This window comes from Cannabis sativa, chromosome 5, assembly GCF_029168945.1.
Source record: "Cannabis sativa cultivar Pink pepper isolate KNU-18-1 chromosome 5, ASM2916894v1, whole genome shotgun sequence".
In the NCBI taxonomy this organism is placed as follows: domain Eukaryota; kingdom Viridiplantae; phylum Streptophyta; class Magnoliopsida; order Rosales; family Cannabaceae; genus Cannabis; species Cannabis sativa.
This window is the reverse complement of record NC_083605.1, coordinates 75503754-75519566: the sequence shown is the minus strand read 5'-3', so window position 1 is coordinate 75519566 and position 15813 is coordinate 75503754. Positions and strand designations below refer to the sequence as shown.

General features: G+C 32.1%; 3 protein-coding genes and 1 non-coding gene across 6 annotated transcripts; 2 read left to right on the top strand and 2 right to left on the bottom strand.

The window, feature by feature from the left end:
* Positions 1-294: 294 nt before the first annotated feature.
* On the top strand, positions 295-5193 carry LOC115715842 (protein NLP6). Of its 2 annotated transcripts, XM_030644507.2 has the most exons (6): positions 295-861; positions 1319-1893; positions 2568-2615; positions 2751-3684; positions 3784-3822; positions 3907-5193. In XM_030644507.2, the coding sequence occupies exons 1-6, from the start codon at positions 450-452 to the stop codon at positions 4953-4955; spliced, it is 3057 nt and encodes a 1018-aa protein (XP_030500367.2). In that variant the 5' UTR covers positions 295-449; the 3' UTR covers positions 4956-5193. The 2 variants fall into 2 exon arrangements, with proteins under 2 accessions (XP_030500367.2, XP_030500366.2); XM_030644506.2 differs by having other exon boundaries at positions 297-861; positions 3784-5193.
* Positions 5194-5955: 762 nt separating this feature from the next.
* LOC115715683 (pentatricopeptide repeat-containing protein DOT4, chloroplastic-like) lies at positions 5956-8047 on the top strand. 2 transcript variants are annotated; one of them, XM_061115999.1, is made up of 2 exons: positions 5956-6464; positions 6560-8047. In XM_061115999.1, exons 1-2 carry the CDS (start codon positions 6461-6463, stop codon positions 8035-8037), a joined length of 1482 nt encoding a protein of 493 aa, XP_060971982.1. In that variant the 5' UTR covers positions 5956-6460; the 3' UTR covers positions 8038-8047. The 2 variants fall into 2 exon arrangements, with proteins under 2 accessions (XP_060971982.1, XP_060971981.1); XM_061115998.1 differs by having other exon boundaries at positions 5956-8047.
* A 309-nt stretch (positions 8048-8356) lies between these two features.
* On the bottom strand, positions 8357-8429 carry TRNAK-CUU (transfer RNA lysine (anticodon CUU)). Its single transcript has one exon. It is a non-coding gene; the product is annotated as a tRNA-Lys (tRNA).
* A 3335-nt stretch (positions 8430-11764) lies between these two features.
* LOC115717320 (bidirectional sugar transporter SWEET4) lies at positions 11765-14207 on the bottom strand. The gene is made up of 5 exons (XM_030646290.2): positions 13863-14207; positions 13712-13748; positions 13055-13433; positions 12845-12964; positions 11765-12229 (listed from the first exon to the last, which is right to left on the bottom strand). The coding sequence occupies exons 1-5, from the start codon at positions 13903-13905 to the stop codon at positions 12029-12031; spliced, it is 780 nt and encodes a 259-aa protein (XP_030502150.2). The 5' UTR covers positions 13906-14207; the 3' UTR covers positions 11765-12028.
* Between the last annotated feature and the right edge of the window lie 1606 nt (positions 14208-15813).

Genomic DNA, 15813 nt, shown 5'->3' with positions numbered 1-15813 from the left:
CGACAGCCATCAGATGAGGAAGTTATTTGATCTGACGGCTGAGATTGATCTAAGGGTAATTAAGGTTAGAAAGTAGAAACATACCCTGATACTCATTTAATGTACCCTGAAACTCATCTAATGTACCACGGAATACATTCCGTGAAAGTACATCACGGGACAAAATCATATCCCTAACAATATAATACGTAATTGTGAATTTTAATGGTGGTCCGGCAGAGCAGAGAATCATAGCCCAGTATTTTATCCACATGCAGAAAAAGAGAGAGAAGCCAAGTTGTAAAAAATCAACAGTGTTGGATTCCACATGGAATCATTTCTCTTTCTCTCTCTATTCATTTTACCAAATTACCCATTTTCTCTCTTCTTTTCCAGATAGAGAGAGAATTTTCTCACAAACCAATCACTCATCCCTTTCTCCTTTCAAAAAAACAAAAGCAAAAACAATTATGTCCGAGTCTGAAGAAGAAGCTCCTCCTCCTCCTCCTCCTTCTACTACTGCTACAATAGCTAGTAATACTGTTTCGTTCCCGCCAAAGTCATCGAAGGAGGTTCTCATGGATTTTGACCTCGACCTTGATAATCCATGGCCGATGGACCAGATCGCTTTTGTTTCTAATCCTATGTCTCCTTTACTCTTTTCTTCTTCCTTAGCTGACCACCCTTTCTCTCCTCTTTGGGCTTTTGCCGATGCAGAAAACGAGGAGAATAATCATAATAATAGTAATAATCATAATAGTAATAATAATACGAATAATTGTAATAGTAATAACAATAACAGTAGCAATAGTAATAACAATTCTAATAAGTTTGGTCGACATGCGAATTCGGCACCCATGGCTGACTCTTCTCGGTTTTCCTGTGAGTTTTTCTTATTGAATCGCTCCTGTTCGTTTTGTATTTGACTAGATTTCGTTTGTTTATTTCTCTAGCTAGTGATCTGTTTTTTGCTATGGTTGAGTTGAAAATAATCTGTGATTGATTGTGTTTCTTCTTACATAAATGGCGCTTAATTGTTGGAATTATATGGTTTTATTGTAGTTTTTTTCTAAGCTGTATATTTTTTTAAGGAACAAACAAGATTAAGATTAAGGCACATACTCTGAATTAGCTGTGCTTTGGTCACTTGTTCATATAGAACTTTGAAGATTGAAACTTTTTCTTTTCCTTTCTAATTTTGGTTTTTGCTAAATTCAGCTCAGAAAAGATTTGAATTTCATGTTGGAACTTAATTTCTTTGTTTGTTTAAATTAAGAGTTGTTGAGTAACTGTTGGAGTACTCATTTGTTCTTTTCGCTTTGAAATATCACAAGTACAGGTAATTCTAATTCAGTAGCACAAAGACCAGTTGGGAACGAAGAGAACAGATCACTTCCTTCACCATTTTCAGGATTGGTACCAGTGGACAATCCAAATGGGTATTATTGGATTAAAGAGAGGATGACTCAAGCACTTAGATATTTGAAGGAGTCAACTGACCAGCATGTTCTGGCTCAGGTTTGGGCACCAGTGAAGAACGGGTGTCGGTATGTACTTTCAACTTCAGGGCAACCCTTTGTTCTTGATCCTGACAGTAATGGACTCCATCAGTATAGGATGGTGTCTTTGATGTATTCGTTTTCTGTAGATGGGGGTGAGACCAATGAAGTTCTTGGTCTCCCTGGTCGTGTTTTTCGACAAAAATTGCCTGAATGGACTCCAAATGTGCAGTACTATTCCATCACTGAGTACCCTCGACTTGATCATGCTCAGCATTACAACGTGAGAGGAAGTTTGGCTTTGCCTGTTTTTGAACCTTCTGGACAATCTTGTGTTGGCGTACTTGAGCTTATAATGACTTCGGAGAAGATCAATTATGCACCTGAGGTTGATAAAGTCTGCAAAGCACTTGAGGTTGGTTTTCCCTTTTTCCCTTGCCAAGCTTATTAACTCTACTGTTATACTGAAATAAGTAATGGAACGAAATTACTGAATGAAGCCTCTGGGTTGAGTCGCTGACAACGTCGATCTCTTTAAAAGATTGGCGGCTCTGCACAGATTGTACAAGAGTCTAGCAATCACGTCATTCCGGGATAAAACAGCCCAGTTCACTGTACGGCATTCCTTTGCCCTGAAGGAGACCGGTCACTTACATCCCTAAGATTGCTCAAAGAAAAATTGATTTAGGAAAAATGTTTTTGTTTCTGTAAAAAATGAATTTTTCCTTCTGTTGTTGTTTTGAGTCGACTTATTAAAAGAATTCGAAGGATCATTAGCTGGGTACCTCTTGGGGGCCCAACCCAAGTGTCAAAGTTACACTTTTATACATTTGTGTGAGAAAGTGCTCTTATCACATGTGAGACTCTATTCACTATCATACACTTCACACTTTTCTTTTTTGTAAATTTCACAAACTTTATTAAAAGTTCCAACAACTACTTACACAACGTTATGTTTTGGTGCATGCTTTTACAGTATACCGCTTTTGAGTGTTGTATAAGTAAAATTTGATGCCTATATGATATTGTAATCAAATTTATTCAAACCTGGTGAGATGTGATAGTCACATAAGTTTGATTCTATTGCAGGCAGTAAATTTGAGAAGTGCAGAGATATTGGATCATACTGATACACAGGTGAGTTGCAAATATAATGTACCTTTTAATTAGGCTTCCTTTTGGAAACAAGAAGATAAGCCTGGATTTTTTTCCCTTCATTTCTTCTCTCTCTACTCTCCCAGATTGAAATACTTGGCAATTCTTGTAAACCAGATTTGTAATGAAGGTCGTCAAAGCGCGTTGACTGAAATTTTGGAGATATTGACAGCAGCTTGTGAAACACACAAATTACCAATGGCTCAGACATGGGTTCCGTGTATGCATCGTAATGTTCTTGCTTATGGAGGTGGCCTGAAGAAAAACTGTACTAGTATTGATGGTAGTTGCATGGGACAAGTCTGTATGTCCACAACCGAAGTAGCATTCTACATTGTAGATGCTCGGATGTGGGGTTTTCGAGAGGCATGTCTTGAGCATCACTTGCAAAAGGGGCAAGGGGTTGCTGGGAGGGCTTTCTATTCTCGCAACTTATGCTTCAGCAGTGACATTACTCAGTTTTGCAAAAATGAGTATCCATTGGTACATTATGCACGTATGTTCGAATTGACTAGCTGCTTTGCGGTCTGCTTACAGAGCAGTCACACTGGAAATGATAATTACGTGCTTGAATTTTTTCTGCCTCCTAACACAAATCCTTCTGAACAACATACTATATTGGGATCCCTATTGGCAACAATGAAGAAACATTTTCAGAGTCTTAAAGTTGCTTCTGGAATTGGTCTTGAGGAAGAAGGGATTGTTGAAGTTGTTAGAGTTTCTGCAAACGGGGGACTTGAATCAAACCTTGAATGTATTCGGATACCTCAAATTGCTGAATCACCCCAAGGACATAGTGCCTTACCAAATGGAGGAGACATGGTGCAGCGAGATTTAATGAAACAGCCATCGACGGTAGAGCATGATTCTGCAAATGGGGGACAAGATACTGCTCATGATGGTGGAAACATGAATCACGGGTCTGTTTCGGATCATAAAGAGACTAAGAAATCAGAAAGAAAACGTGGGAAAACTGAAAAATCAATTAGTCTAGAGGTTCTTCAACAATACTTTGCTGGGAGCCTTAAAGATGCTGCAAAAAGCCTTGGTGGTATGCTTTTTTTTTTCCTTTCTAAAATGCTATTTAATGTTTGCTAAAACCTTTACGAACCAGAATCGGATTGTTCTTAAGATGATTCTTTCTTTGCAGTTTGCCCAACTACAATGAAGCGCATTTGCAGGCAGCATGGTATCTCGCGATGGCCTTCTCGCAAAATCAATAAGGTTAACCGTTCCCTCTCTAAGCTAAAACGTGTAATTGAATCTGTGCAAGGTGCTGAAGGAGCATTTGGATTAACTCCTATCGCCACAAGTCCTCTTCCTGTTCCTGTTACCTCCATTTCACGGCCTTCTACTTCGAACGGGACTAATCAGCAAAATTCGCCATGTCATGTACACTATGACCCCCCTTTGGAAAGGAAAGACTCACCAACCAATTCTTCATGCAGAAGAGGGCAGACCGAAATCGAAGATCAACTGCAAGGAGGAGGGATATTAATCCAGAAAGACCTTGTTCAAGAAAACGGTGGATTTTACATACCCGAGAATAATAGAGGCTCAAACCACTCCAAATCAGGAAGTGGCTCAAGAGAAGTGAGTGTAGGGACCCCAACTTCTCATGGCTCATGCCAAGGTAGTCCTGCAAATGGAAACATAATGCTAAAGGATCCATTTTCATATTCCATTCACGAGCAATGCATTAAAGTAGAAGGTTCTCCCGAGCCAACGCCCCAACCAACAAACGGCTTAATCTTCTCAGTACCCGAAGCTCTCGTAACAGCCGAATCTCAAGAACCATTTGGAGCAATGCTAGTTGAGGATGCTGGGAGTTCAAAAGATTTGAGAAACCTTTGCCACGCAACAGATGCAATACTAGACGAATCAGTTCCCGAGTATTGTTGGATGAACCCGCCACCTCTTCCTCCACGCTCTGATTTCGCAGCTCCCAAGGACACAACAACAACAACAACAACAGATATAATCATTACTGAAACTCAACCAAATGTTAATAGAGTTAGCCAAGAGATGAGAAGTGTGACTATAAAAGCAACATACAGAGAAGATATCATAAGATTTCGATTATCTCTAAGTTGTAACATTGTTGAGCTCAGAGAAGAAGTAGCAAAAAGATTAAAAATGGAGGTGGGTATTTTTGATATCAAATATATGGATGATGATCAGGAATGGGTTCTTATAGCCTGTGATGCAGATCTACAAGAATGTATGGATGTTTGTAGATCATCAGGGTGTAATATGATTAGACTCTTAATTCATGATATAATGCCTAATCTTGGTAGCTCATGTGAGAGTACTGAGGAGTGAAGATTAGCTTGTATATATATATATATATAATTATTATATATAATCAAATTTCATGTAACATTTTTTTTGTAGGTGCTGGGAAAGTAAAAGCTGTATATTTGGTTCTTAGAGCTTGCTTTCATTTTTAGGAATTTTTTTGAGTGAAATTGTAGAAAGCTCAGTTGTCTGTAATTCCTCCCTTTTTAATTTTCTTCTATTGTCTAATATTTACAATGGCAAATGAATAATTTTGTTGGAATTACTCACTAATTTGTTGCTTGTGAACTATTTTGAAACTATTTTAAGGTCTTCTTCTTTTAGAAAATTTTAATTTTAAATGTCTCACACTACAAAGAGATTTTAATATGAAGAATTATATCACTCAATGTGGATAAATTACTATAATAATAATCATTGGTTGAACAATCATCATCAAGAGCTTCATTTCAATGCTAGTTTTCTTCTTAGTCAACAACATTATTGAAGTATTTAATAGAAGATGGATTTGGGCTGATAAAGCAACAAAACCATTAATAAAGAGTAATCATTTATCTAATTGTAATATATTTACCACTACACAAAATAGTTTAGTATAAAATTTAGTCCTGAAATTCATCTCAAAAATCAAAATATCGCTCTCATTATTCTAAAAGAGAAATTTGAGTTTTATGCTTAATTGGAATCGATTCTTAAGCTAAAAATATTCTCATTCATTTCATGCATGGTCATCTTTCATTTTCATACTAAATTACACCTAACATTATATTATTATCCAATATATTTTTATACTCAATATATAAATTAAGCGGTTATATTTTCTTCAAATTATTCAGTTTACATTTTTCATCGATTATTTTTTATTTTGACAAATTATTCAGTTTAGATTATTTACAAAAGAGAATTGTTAAAAAATAATATTGGCGCCTAACACTCTTTTCGGTATCATACCGTGTAATTAAGTATCGAGTCTCGTATAACTTAAGGAAATAACTCTTAAAATATATCGCTAACCAATTATAAGACGTCATGCTAGACAACACTGATATCCAATAGCAATGCACTTTACAAAAATATAATCTTTTGATTTCTTTAATTCTTTCTAACGTGTTATTGTAATCTTTGTAATGTCCGATTTGAGCAATTTATAATGGAACTAATTTTGAAAACCACATCACTTCTTCTGGAAGAAACCCTAAAATTCTCAGAGTGTCCATGGAAGTAAAATTCCAAGCTCTCTAACTGAGCTAAAGCTATGATGAACTTATCATACCGTAATTACACTTCTGCTACGGCATTCGACCAGGTTCTGACTCTTCTCCATTACATTAACCTCTCAATCATCAAAAACTCTTTGAAACTCAATCAAAAAACCCATGGTCGAATTCTCATTCTTGGGCTCTCACAAAACTCTTTTCTTGCCACAAAGCTAATCTCTGCATACTCTGCTTTTGGAAACTTAACCGATTCAATGCTCGTTTTTCAGATGTTTAACCACAAGAATGTGTATTTATGGAATACTTTGATTAATGGGTACGTAAGGAATAGTGAATATAGTAAAGCTTTTGAGTATTTTAAACAAATGTGTTGTTGTTGTGATGATTATACACTTGCAACTATGGCTAAAGTTTCAGGTGAAATGGGAAACTTGGTGGCTGGGAAATTGGTTCATGGGATGAGTTTAAGAGTTGGGTTTGATTCTGACATTGTTGTTTCGAATTCATTAATGTCAATGTATTCCAAGTGTTCGAGTTTTGGTGATTGTCGAAAGGTGTTCGATGAAATGCCTCAAAGAAATGTGGGTTCTTGGAGTGTGTTTTTAGCTGGGTATGTTGGTTTTGGGAAGCAGAGTTTTGATCAAGAATTGTTGGGATTGATTAAATGTATGCAGATTGATGGGATGAAGCCTGATGGGTTTACGATTTCGAGTATTTTGCCTTTGTGTGGTATCGATTCCAGGAAATGGCCTGATTATGGTGGAGAGCTTCATTGTTACATTTTAAGGAATGGATTGAGTTTTGATGTTCATCTTGGATGTTGTTTAATCGATATGTATTCGAAGAGTGGAAGAATTTTCGAGGGTAGACGAGTTTTCGATCAAATGAGGAGTAGAAATGTTTATACTTGGACAACAATTATCAATGGTTACACAAAAAATGGAGATTCAGATGAAGCTTTGAGTCTTTTCCATGAGATGCAAGTGAAAGATGGTATAGAACCGAATAAGGTAACTCTTTTAAGTGTTCTTCCTGCTTGTAACTCTCATGGTTGTTTAAGAATTGGCAAACAAATTCATGGTTTTGTAGTAAGGAAAGTACTGAATTGTAATGTGTCTTTATCCAATGCTTTGATCGATATGTATTCGAAATGTGGGAGCTTAGATCTTGCTAGACGAGTTTTCGAGGATGAGTCGTTTTGTAAAGACGCAATCTCTTGGACTTCAATGATTTCGGGGTATGGATTACATGGAAAGGGCAAGGAAGCTTTGTCATTGTATTCTAAGATGGTTCTTCAAGGGATAAGTTTAGATACAATAACAGTTGTAGGAATTCTTTCGGCTTGTGGAAGATCGGGTTTGATCAATGAAGGTCTTAAAATCTATGACTCAGTCGTTAATGATCATGGAATTAAACCAACAGTTGAGATTTGTGCTTGTGTTGTAGACATGCTTGGCCGATCAGGGCAACTCGATCGAGCACTAGAGTTCATCGAAGGAATGCCTGTTAAACCCGGGCCAAGTGTTTGGGGAGCACTTGTTAGTGCTTCTGTCATACATGGAAACACTAAGATGCAAGAACTAGCTTATAGATTTCTTATCGAAATAGAACCCGAGAATCCCTCGAATTTTATTTCGATTTCGAATTTGTATGCTTCTTCAGAACAATGGGATGTTGTTGCTGATGTAAGAACAAAGATGAGAGAAAGTGGGATGAAGAAGGAACCTGGGTGTAGTTGGATTAACATTAATAGTACCACTCATTGTTTTTATGTTGCAGATAAAACTCATCCATGTTCATACTCAATTTATGAAATGCTTGAGAATCTTAAATTTGTTATGAAAGGTTCAAATCAGTCATCTTCTGATAATGAAAGTTTTCAAACATAAATTTTAGCTTTAGTGATTTAAGAAATTTTTGTTGAAAGCAAATTGAAAAAATCATTCTGTACATTAAATTAAACAACTCCATTTGTCCTTATCTATTTTAAAGAGTAAATATAAAAATGAAAATTAAAGAAAAACTAAGCAAATGTTGAAAAGTAGAGTTTTTTTTTACTTTGGATCTTGTTCTTATTTTTGTATATTCATTTTGTATAATGTTCGAGATATTAATTAATTAAATTCATAATAAATAAGGAAATCACTGCATAAGTTCTCAATAATTTGGGAAAATTAAAATAAAAAATAATAATAATAAAAATGAAAGCGCCCACCGTGGGGCTCGAACCCACGACCACAAGGTTAAGAGCCTTGCGCTCTACCAACTGAGCTAGACGGGCTTGTTGTTTTTCTTAGCCACTTTTTACACTAAAAATACTTAGCTAAATAAATATCTTAGAAATTTTTTAAAACCATTATGAAAAAAAATTACTAATGAAATAACTCTAGCAAAGATGAAAATTATATTGTGCGACTTCAAAATGGTCATTTTTACAATAGTGTTTCTTATGATAATGCTTCAATGAAAAAGGAGAAGAAGGCTAGAACACTTTTTTTGAGTGTGTAGATTGACACTCAAAAACTTCTTATAATTAGTATAAATTGATAATATATATATATATATATATTTTTTTTAAAAGTAAACGTTTATATTATTAGAAAGATCTAATGGTCCAAACAAAATATATATCACTTGCCTCTAATCCACTTCTAGTTTCTTTAATTGCATTGAGATCACAAATTTATGCCTCTAATCCACTTCTAAATTCAAAACCAAAATACAAGCCCTAGCTTCTCCTACCCGCGAGTTGTTGTGGCTAAATCCATATAGCTTCCTCCAAGCGATATCTAACCACAACAACCACCATGATCATCTCGTCACTCCTCACAACATATAGAAATTAAGTCTATTTCTTGAACATATTTTGTGAGTTAACGAGTTAACATGGTATGTGATTGCAAATGTTCGATAATTAATTTGGTCGGATTATAACATATATATTTATACTAATTTAATATAAATATAAATTTGTCTGTTATAGATTTACAGTAGACACACATTTCAAGAGTCTTCAATATATTTTAAATAATTTATAATACTAAAAATATAATTTAAAATAATTTATGTGTATGTATACGTATAAAATAAAGACATGCCTATAAAAATAATTAGAATTAATATTCTAAGAGCACTCACAGTAGAAAGGATAAAATAGCTAATGGCTAAAAAAATTTAGCTAAGAAATAAAAAATAATGAAAAATGATGCTCTATCAAATGAGCTATTACAGCTCAAAGATTTAGTTCATGAATAGTGCTTAGCTAAGTATAAATATAAGCACTATTCATGTAGAGAAACATTATTCATTGAGCTATATATATTATATTACTTTTTTAAATCTTTTTAAAATGTATATGTGTGTAATATTATTATTGTTGGGCCCCAATCTTTCACCTTATTGGGTCGTGATCACCTCATCTTGACTCCGATATTAATATAATATTGTTCGTTTTGGGCCTAAGCCCTCACAATTTTATTTTTGTGTATCTTTCTAAAGTGTCTTATACTAATGGTGGAATACTTATATTCTAGACAATTTTTATATTGATACTCCAACAATTAAATTTATTTAAAAAATAAATAAAATATATATTTAAATGAATAATTTTTAAATGATATTGAGAAAATTTAAAGAAATTAATATATGATATAATATAAATGTGTGAGATAAAATAGAAAAAAATTAATGAGGTATTATAAAGAGTTAAGAAATTGAATTGAGTGCTCTAAGACAATTGATGAGGATAAAATTCTTGTTCTTCTTCATTTTTTATTTATTTATTTATTCATTTTTTTTAAAAGGGTGATGATAAAATTCTTAAGATGCAATGATTGACTTTATAGTTTGTTTCCAAATCTTTCTATCTGAATTTTCTCTCATCTCATGCTTTGGTTCTTAGAATAAAAAGAAAAATTCAAGTGGAGAGGATTAGAAAGGGACCCAAACAAAGACAGATTGATGATCATGAGGATCAAAAGTGACACTACATAATAATAGCACAAACAAATAGTATTGGTAAAGCCACAACATAATATGTCAAATCTCTTATATATAAATATATATATATATATATATAAATTTATATTATGGTCCCTCTTGTGTTTTCCTTTTTGTTTTTGCTATTTTTTGATCAAGATTTGTGACAAACATTTTTATATTTTGTTAAATAAAGCCCATATCATGGTGTCATTTTCCAAAAAAGAACAAAAAATCAGAAATGGTTTTGAATATGTTCACTTGTTTTATTCCAACATGTTTATTATTTGGAGTTAATTTAATCTTAGAGACAACACAAGACATAATACACCATATAGGATTTGAGAATTTTTTTTTTATATATATAAAACAATGGTATAAATTTTGGATTTGAGATATATAAACCAATTAAAAAAAATGAGCAATTTTAAGTTTATTCCAAGGATTTAATAAAAAAATTGGCAAAAACATTATGCCTTTCTCATTGATAGGGTAGTATATAAACATGTGATATTTTTCTCCCCAACTCTTCTAATTAATTAGCATCAAATATATTATTTATTGAATATTAAAAAATTAATGTTTAGACCTCTCTTAATCATATAATGAATCACTAATATAATACTTAGTTTATTTTGTACAAGTAAATATGAAATTTTTAATGTTTTTACCCTTTTTATGATTTTTTATTTCTTTACATTTTGATAGAAAAAAAAAACCATTTATATACATATTTTAATTGATAGCGGTAACTGGTTATTATTATTATATTAATTTGAGTTTTTGGCGCCTAATTATTGCTTTACTTGCATTTAATTCTAAATTTTAAATTTTAGCAATAAAACCTTCTAAACTATTGATAGGTAACTCTTAGTTATCAAAAGTACACATATCTATTTTGTATTTGTGGTATAAATACCCAAGTTTAACTTCCAGTTGTAAATAAATACTTATGTTTAATATTTAGCGGTAATAATATCTAAGTTATATTTTTAGAACTCTATAGGTACCTGACTATTAAATATTAAGTCATTATCCACGTGTCATTTTCTTATTGGTATATTTAAACTAATGTTATAAAAATTTAATGACTTGGATCAATCAAAAATTGTCACGTGACAAATTTACTTAACACTTAACAGCCAGGTACTTACGAAAGTTCTAAAATTATAACTTAAGTATTATTATCACCAAAAATTAAACTTAGGTATTTATTTACAACTGGGAGTTAAACTTAAGTATTTATGTCGTAAATTACTCTTTTTTTAATGAAAAATTAATCTTTTTTCAAAACAATATAATGAAAAAATTAAAAAATGATGACATTCAAGGACAGTCCTAAAATTTAATGGGTCATAAGAAAAAATTATTTTTAAGCCCTTACTAACAAAATATAGTATTTTTCAAAATTAATTAAAAAATATATATTTTTAAAAAGGAAAAAAATTATTTTTGAGTTCCTAAATTAAGTGGACTCTAAGCACAAACTTAACCTATCCGTCTATATCTAAGACAGGACTTGTAAACATTGTCTAATAGAATAGTGGCAACACCCAAACTAAATTTACTTTGAACTAAAAATAGAAAAGAGTCAACATTAATAGTTTGACTTTTCTAAGTGGTTCAAATTCAAATATCAAACACACACCACTTTGTCATTATCTAACTGAAAAAAAGCCTCAAATTCAAATCAAGGCATATATTGTTCTTATACCAAATCACAACCCATACAAAAAAAAAAAAAAAGAACATCAAAGTTATTTATGAAGAGTAGAGTTACTACACCACTTCTATATATCTTAGATAAGTGGGTGCCTTTGTAAGTATTATATATTTTATAATAACAATTATTAGTAAAACTACTCTCATATTCCATCCAATGGTTCTTCTTCTGCCACGTCATCAATGATTATTCAGAGTAGAATGACCATTTTGCCCTCTTCCACATGGTTTCTTTAACTCCTCTTCATCAGCCACAACTACTTCTGACAAGTTAACCTGTTTGGTCTTTCTCTCTGCCAATATTCTCTGTGTTGATTTGTAGTATGTTGCGTATAGAATCAGTTGGGCCACTCCGAAAAATGTCCCTAGCCCATTTGGTATCTGAAGCCCAATACCAACAAAGAAAATAAAGCCCATTAATATATATGATGTGAAAGAACATTTTATTTTTTTTTCTAATAATTCCTTTTGTAAAATATCTCTGTTTTGTTTGTCCTGAACTCTGACTTGAGTCAGAAGATTTTTTTGACTGTATGTAAAATCACTGTAAAAAGGTACAAACAATGTATATAAAATGGTAAAGTAAATGACATTACCAATATTGTCATGTAGTGAAATAATAATAAATTTAACTAAATTAGTATAGCTAGAGCACAAGTAATAGAAATATATCACAATGCTAGCTATTTACTTTCTCAAATATGGTTTTATAATTAAAACATAATATTAGTAACTAGTTACTACTACTAATGTTATCTTAATAAGGTATTGTACCAAATATGTCAATACTAAGTATAAAAATGTATTGATGAAATTTTTTTTTAGGCCTCTGACTTAGATGGGCTCTAAGTATAAATTTAATCTGCCTATGTTTAGAATCGGACTTGACCATAGTAGCTACTAAAAATGGCTAGTAGTCAAATGTATATTATTACTAAATATGTGAGTGTATATAAAGTTAAGATATATATATAGAGAGAGAGAGTAGTTAATTACAGTGATGAAAGGGTCAAATTTGATGAGAGCATAAGTAGTCCAAGTAATACCATTCAACAATGAAGCAAATGATAAGAAAAATGGCATAAACTCTACACTCTTAGTAGTAATTACCAATTTCTGCACCAAAAACCAATAAACAATCAAAATCAAACAAGAAATAATGATATTAAAAAGTAACCAATTAGTAATTAGTAACAAGTAATTTACCATAACAGCCAATGGAGCAGCATACATCATGATATTAAAGAGTATACAAATGGTACCAACAATGGTTGATCTTTTCTTGTGAGAATGAGTCAGAGTCAAAGTCAAAAGGGTGAGAATAGAAATGAAAACAAGCTCAGCAAGAACAGCAAGAACAACTTTAATTCTTTTCTTCTTATCTGAGAAGATTAAGAAGATGATTAAGTATGTACACTCAATTACAAGACCAGACCCATTTATAGTCACAACCAAAATACTTCCTGGATGAATAAAAGGGAGCCCATAAAGTGTCCAAACAAGACAATTTATAAGTGTAGCTAAGTATGGCACAGCTGAGTATTGCTCCACTGATTTTCTTTTCCATATTTGAATAAATGTTGGCCTGTAATTAATAATAATAATTAACTACATTATTAACCACCTTTTTATTTATTCATTTGTCATAATAATAATAATAATAATAATAATAATAATAATAATAATAATAATAATAGTGGATATACCAATAATTATAGTGTTAAAATGGAAAATCCCATCTTAAGATTGGAAAAGAAAAAATAATTAATTTTGATAGTGATTGGTTGTCCCCCTTTTTTTTGTTTTTTTTTTGTGGTTGGAAAAATTTGTAAGAATATTTGCATGAAAAGTGAAGAAACTTACATTGGAGACAAGAACAAGATGAATGAAATAATATTTCCTGAAAAAAAGAAAACAAAATCAGATCAACACAACCCAAATAAGATTTTTTGTTTTTTAGAAATTAAAAACATATATATATTTATTATATAAAATGTAAATTATATATACTAACCTAGGATACCAACTATAGTTCGAAGAGCATCAGGAGAAACCATTGTTTGGGAAAATTTAGAAAATGATGAAGCAAAACGATGAAGTTTATAGTAATATATATTTGAGAGAGATGATGATGATGATGATGACTATATAATAAAGACAAAATTTAATGAAACTAATAACCTAAGCTGTCAAGATTTGGACAAGTACTTATAAAAACAGAGAGAAAGAGAGAGAGAAAAAGATTTGTAGTAGAAGTGGTGAGATATATGATGATGGAGTATATTTGGGGTGAAGATGAGTGGCATTATATATAGACACAACTTTTTCTTTTGTTTGTTTAGTTTGGATTTGTAGTTGTGTATAAATTAATAGATGGATAGGTAGCTTTATAGTTAGGACACTTGCATGACATGTATTGGTTTTTCTCTAACTTTATTATAATTATAATAATAATAATTAACAACATTACTTGGAAAATTGTGCCCTTAATTTCACCATATGAGAGAGAGAGAGAGAAAATAAGAAATATTATAGGCACTTTCCTCAAGATTCTCAGAACCCTATTAACGTTACAGGGGAACAGAGAAATTGAATGTAACTCTATGGGTTCATTTCTTATGTGGCCTTATGTTTTTCCTTTCATGCCCCTAGTTTCATTAGGTTACAGATTTTCTTCGAGATAGGACAAATCTATAATGTAATTTGATATTGAGTCTCGTATATTTTATTTTAATAAATATTATAGAAATTTGATAATTAATTATAAAGTGTTATTTCATAGTGGAGTTAGATACTTTAGTGTTTCGTAGCAATGCTCTTTCACATTGAGAAATACTAAAGGGCACCCACCCATAGTGTCTACACACTTTTGATGTGTAATATTATTATTAGTGCAATTTAATATATCGAGTTTCATATATTTTACTTTAATAAAGATTATAGAGAACCGTTAACCAATTATAAAGCATCACTTTATAGTGATACTAGACACGTTAGTATCCCAGAGAAATACTAAAGGGCACCAGTAGTGCCTAACACCCTCCTATGTATCAGTATCACTATTGGTCCAACTAAGTATTGGGTCCCACATAATTTAATATAATAGCTTTTAGAAAATATCGCTAGCCAATTGCGACGTGACATGTTAAGAAAGTGTGCTAGGCACTACTGGTGCCTAATAGCAATGTTCAGTATCCCACTACAAGAAATGTCACTTTTACCAGTACAGTTCGCTACTGCGCTGGCAAAGAGGTCAAAGTTTTACCAGCATACATTTGCAGTGGCTAAAATCTAACTTTTACCAGTGCATTTACGCGCTGGGAAAAGTCATTTTTGCCAGCGCTTTTCATTTTATGCTGGCAAAAGTTCTAATACCAACATTAATTTGCCAACCCTCTTTTGCCAACACATCACAAGTAAATTCTATTTTACCAGCGCAATACCAACTTTTGCCAGCACAAAAATGTGCTGACAAAAGTGACATTTCTTATAGTGTCTCATAAGAATGCTCTTTCATATTTCATATTTATTAATGACTACATAATTACGTATTTATAAACTTTCTCACTGCGGCTTACAATCACTAATGGATAAATTGCTAATAGGCTTAAACACAATTTTCATAGTATCAGGGTTGTTTTTAGAGTAGGACGGCCGAAGCCCCCCAGTTTAGTCTCTCTCTCTCTCTCTCTCTTTTTTTAAGGAATTTTTTTAACATCAGCTCATAAGGTCCCAACATTTTTTTTTTGCCAGAAAAATAATTTAAAAGATTATTTGAATTTATTTTATTTTTCAAATAAAATGTCAATTTTTAAAATTTTTCCATAAGTCGTGAAAGTTAGAGACAACTCTGATTATAGTTTTGACGACTTATATATTAAATTAAAGAGTCATGATATGTACACTTAAAATATATAATGTGAAATACTATACTTTGTGTGGATTTTTAGGCATATTTTGAGTGA

Coding starts and splice junctions, on each gene's coding strand:
- LOC115715683 (XM_061115998.1), top strand. CDS start 6,187: ATGATGAACTTATCATACCGTAATTACACTTCTGCTACGGCATTCGAC.
- LOC115717320 (XM_030646290.2), bottom strand. CDS start 13,905: ATGGTTTCTCCTGATGCTCTTCGAACTATAGTTGGTATCCTAG. Junction 13,749..13,862: donor AACTATAGTTGGTATCCTAG/GTTAGTATATAT, acceptor TCTTTTTTTCAG/GAAATATTATTTCATTCATC. Junction 12,230..12,844: donor AATTTGACCCTTTCATCACT/GTAATTAACTAC, acceptor ATTGGGCTTCAG/ATACCAAATGGGCTAGGGAC.
- LOC115715842 (XM_030644506.2), top strand. CDS start 450: ATGTCCGAGTCTGAAGAAGAAGCTCCTCCTCCTCCTCCTCCTTCTACT. Junction 862..1,318: donor TGACTCTTCTCGGTTTTCCT/GTGAGTTTTTCT, acceptor TCACAAGTACAG/GTAATTCTAATTCAGTAGCA. Junction 1,894..2,567: donor AAGTCTGCAAAGCACTTGAG/GTTGGTTTTCCC, acceptor ATTCTATTGCAG/GCAGTAAATTTGAGAAGTGC.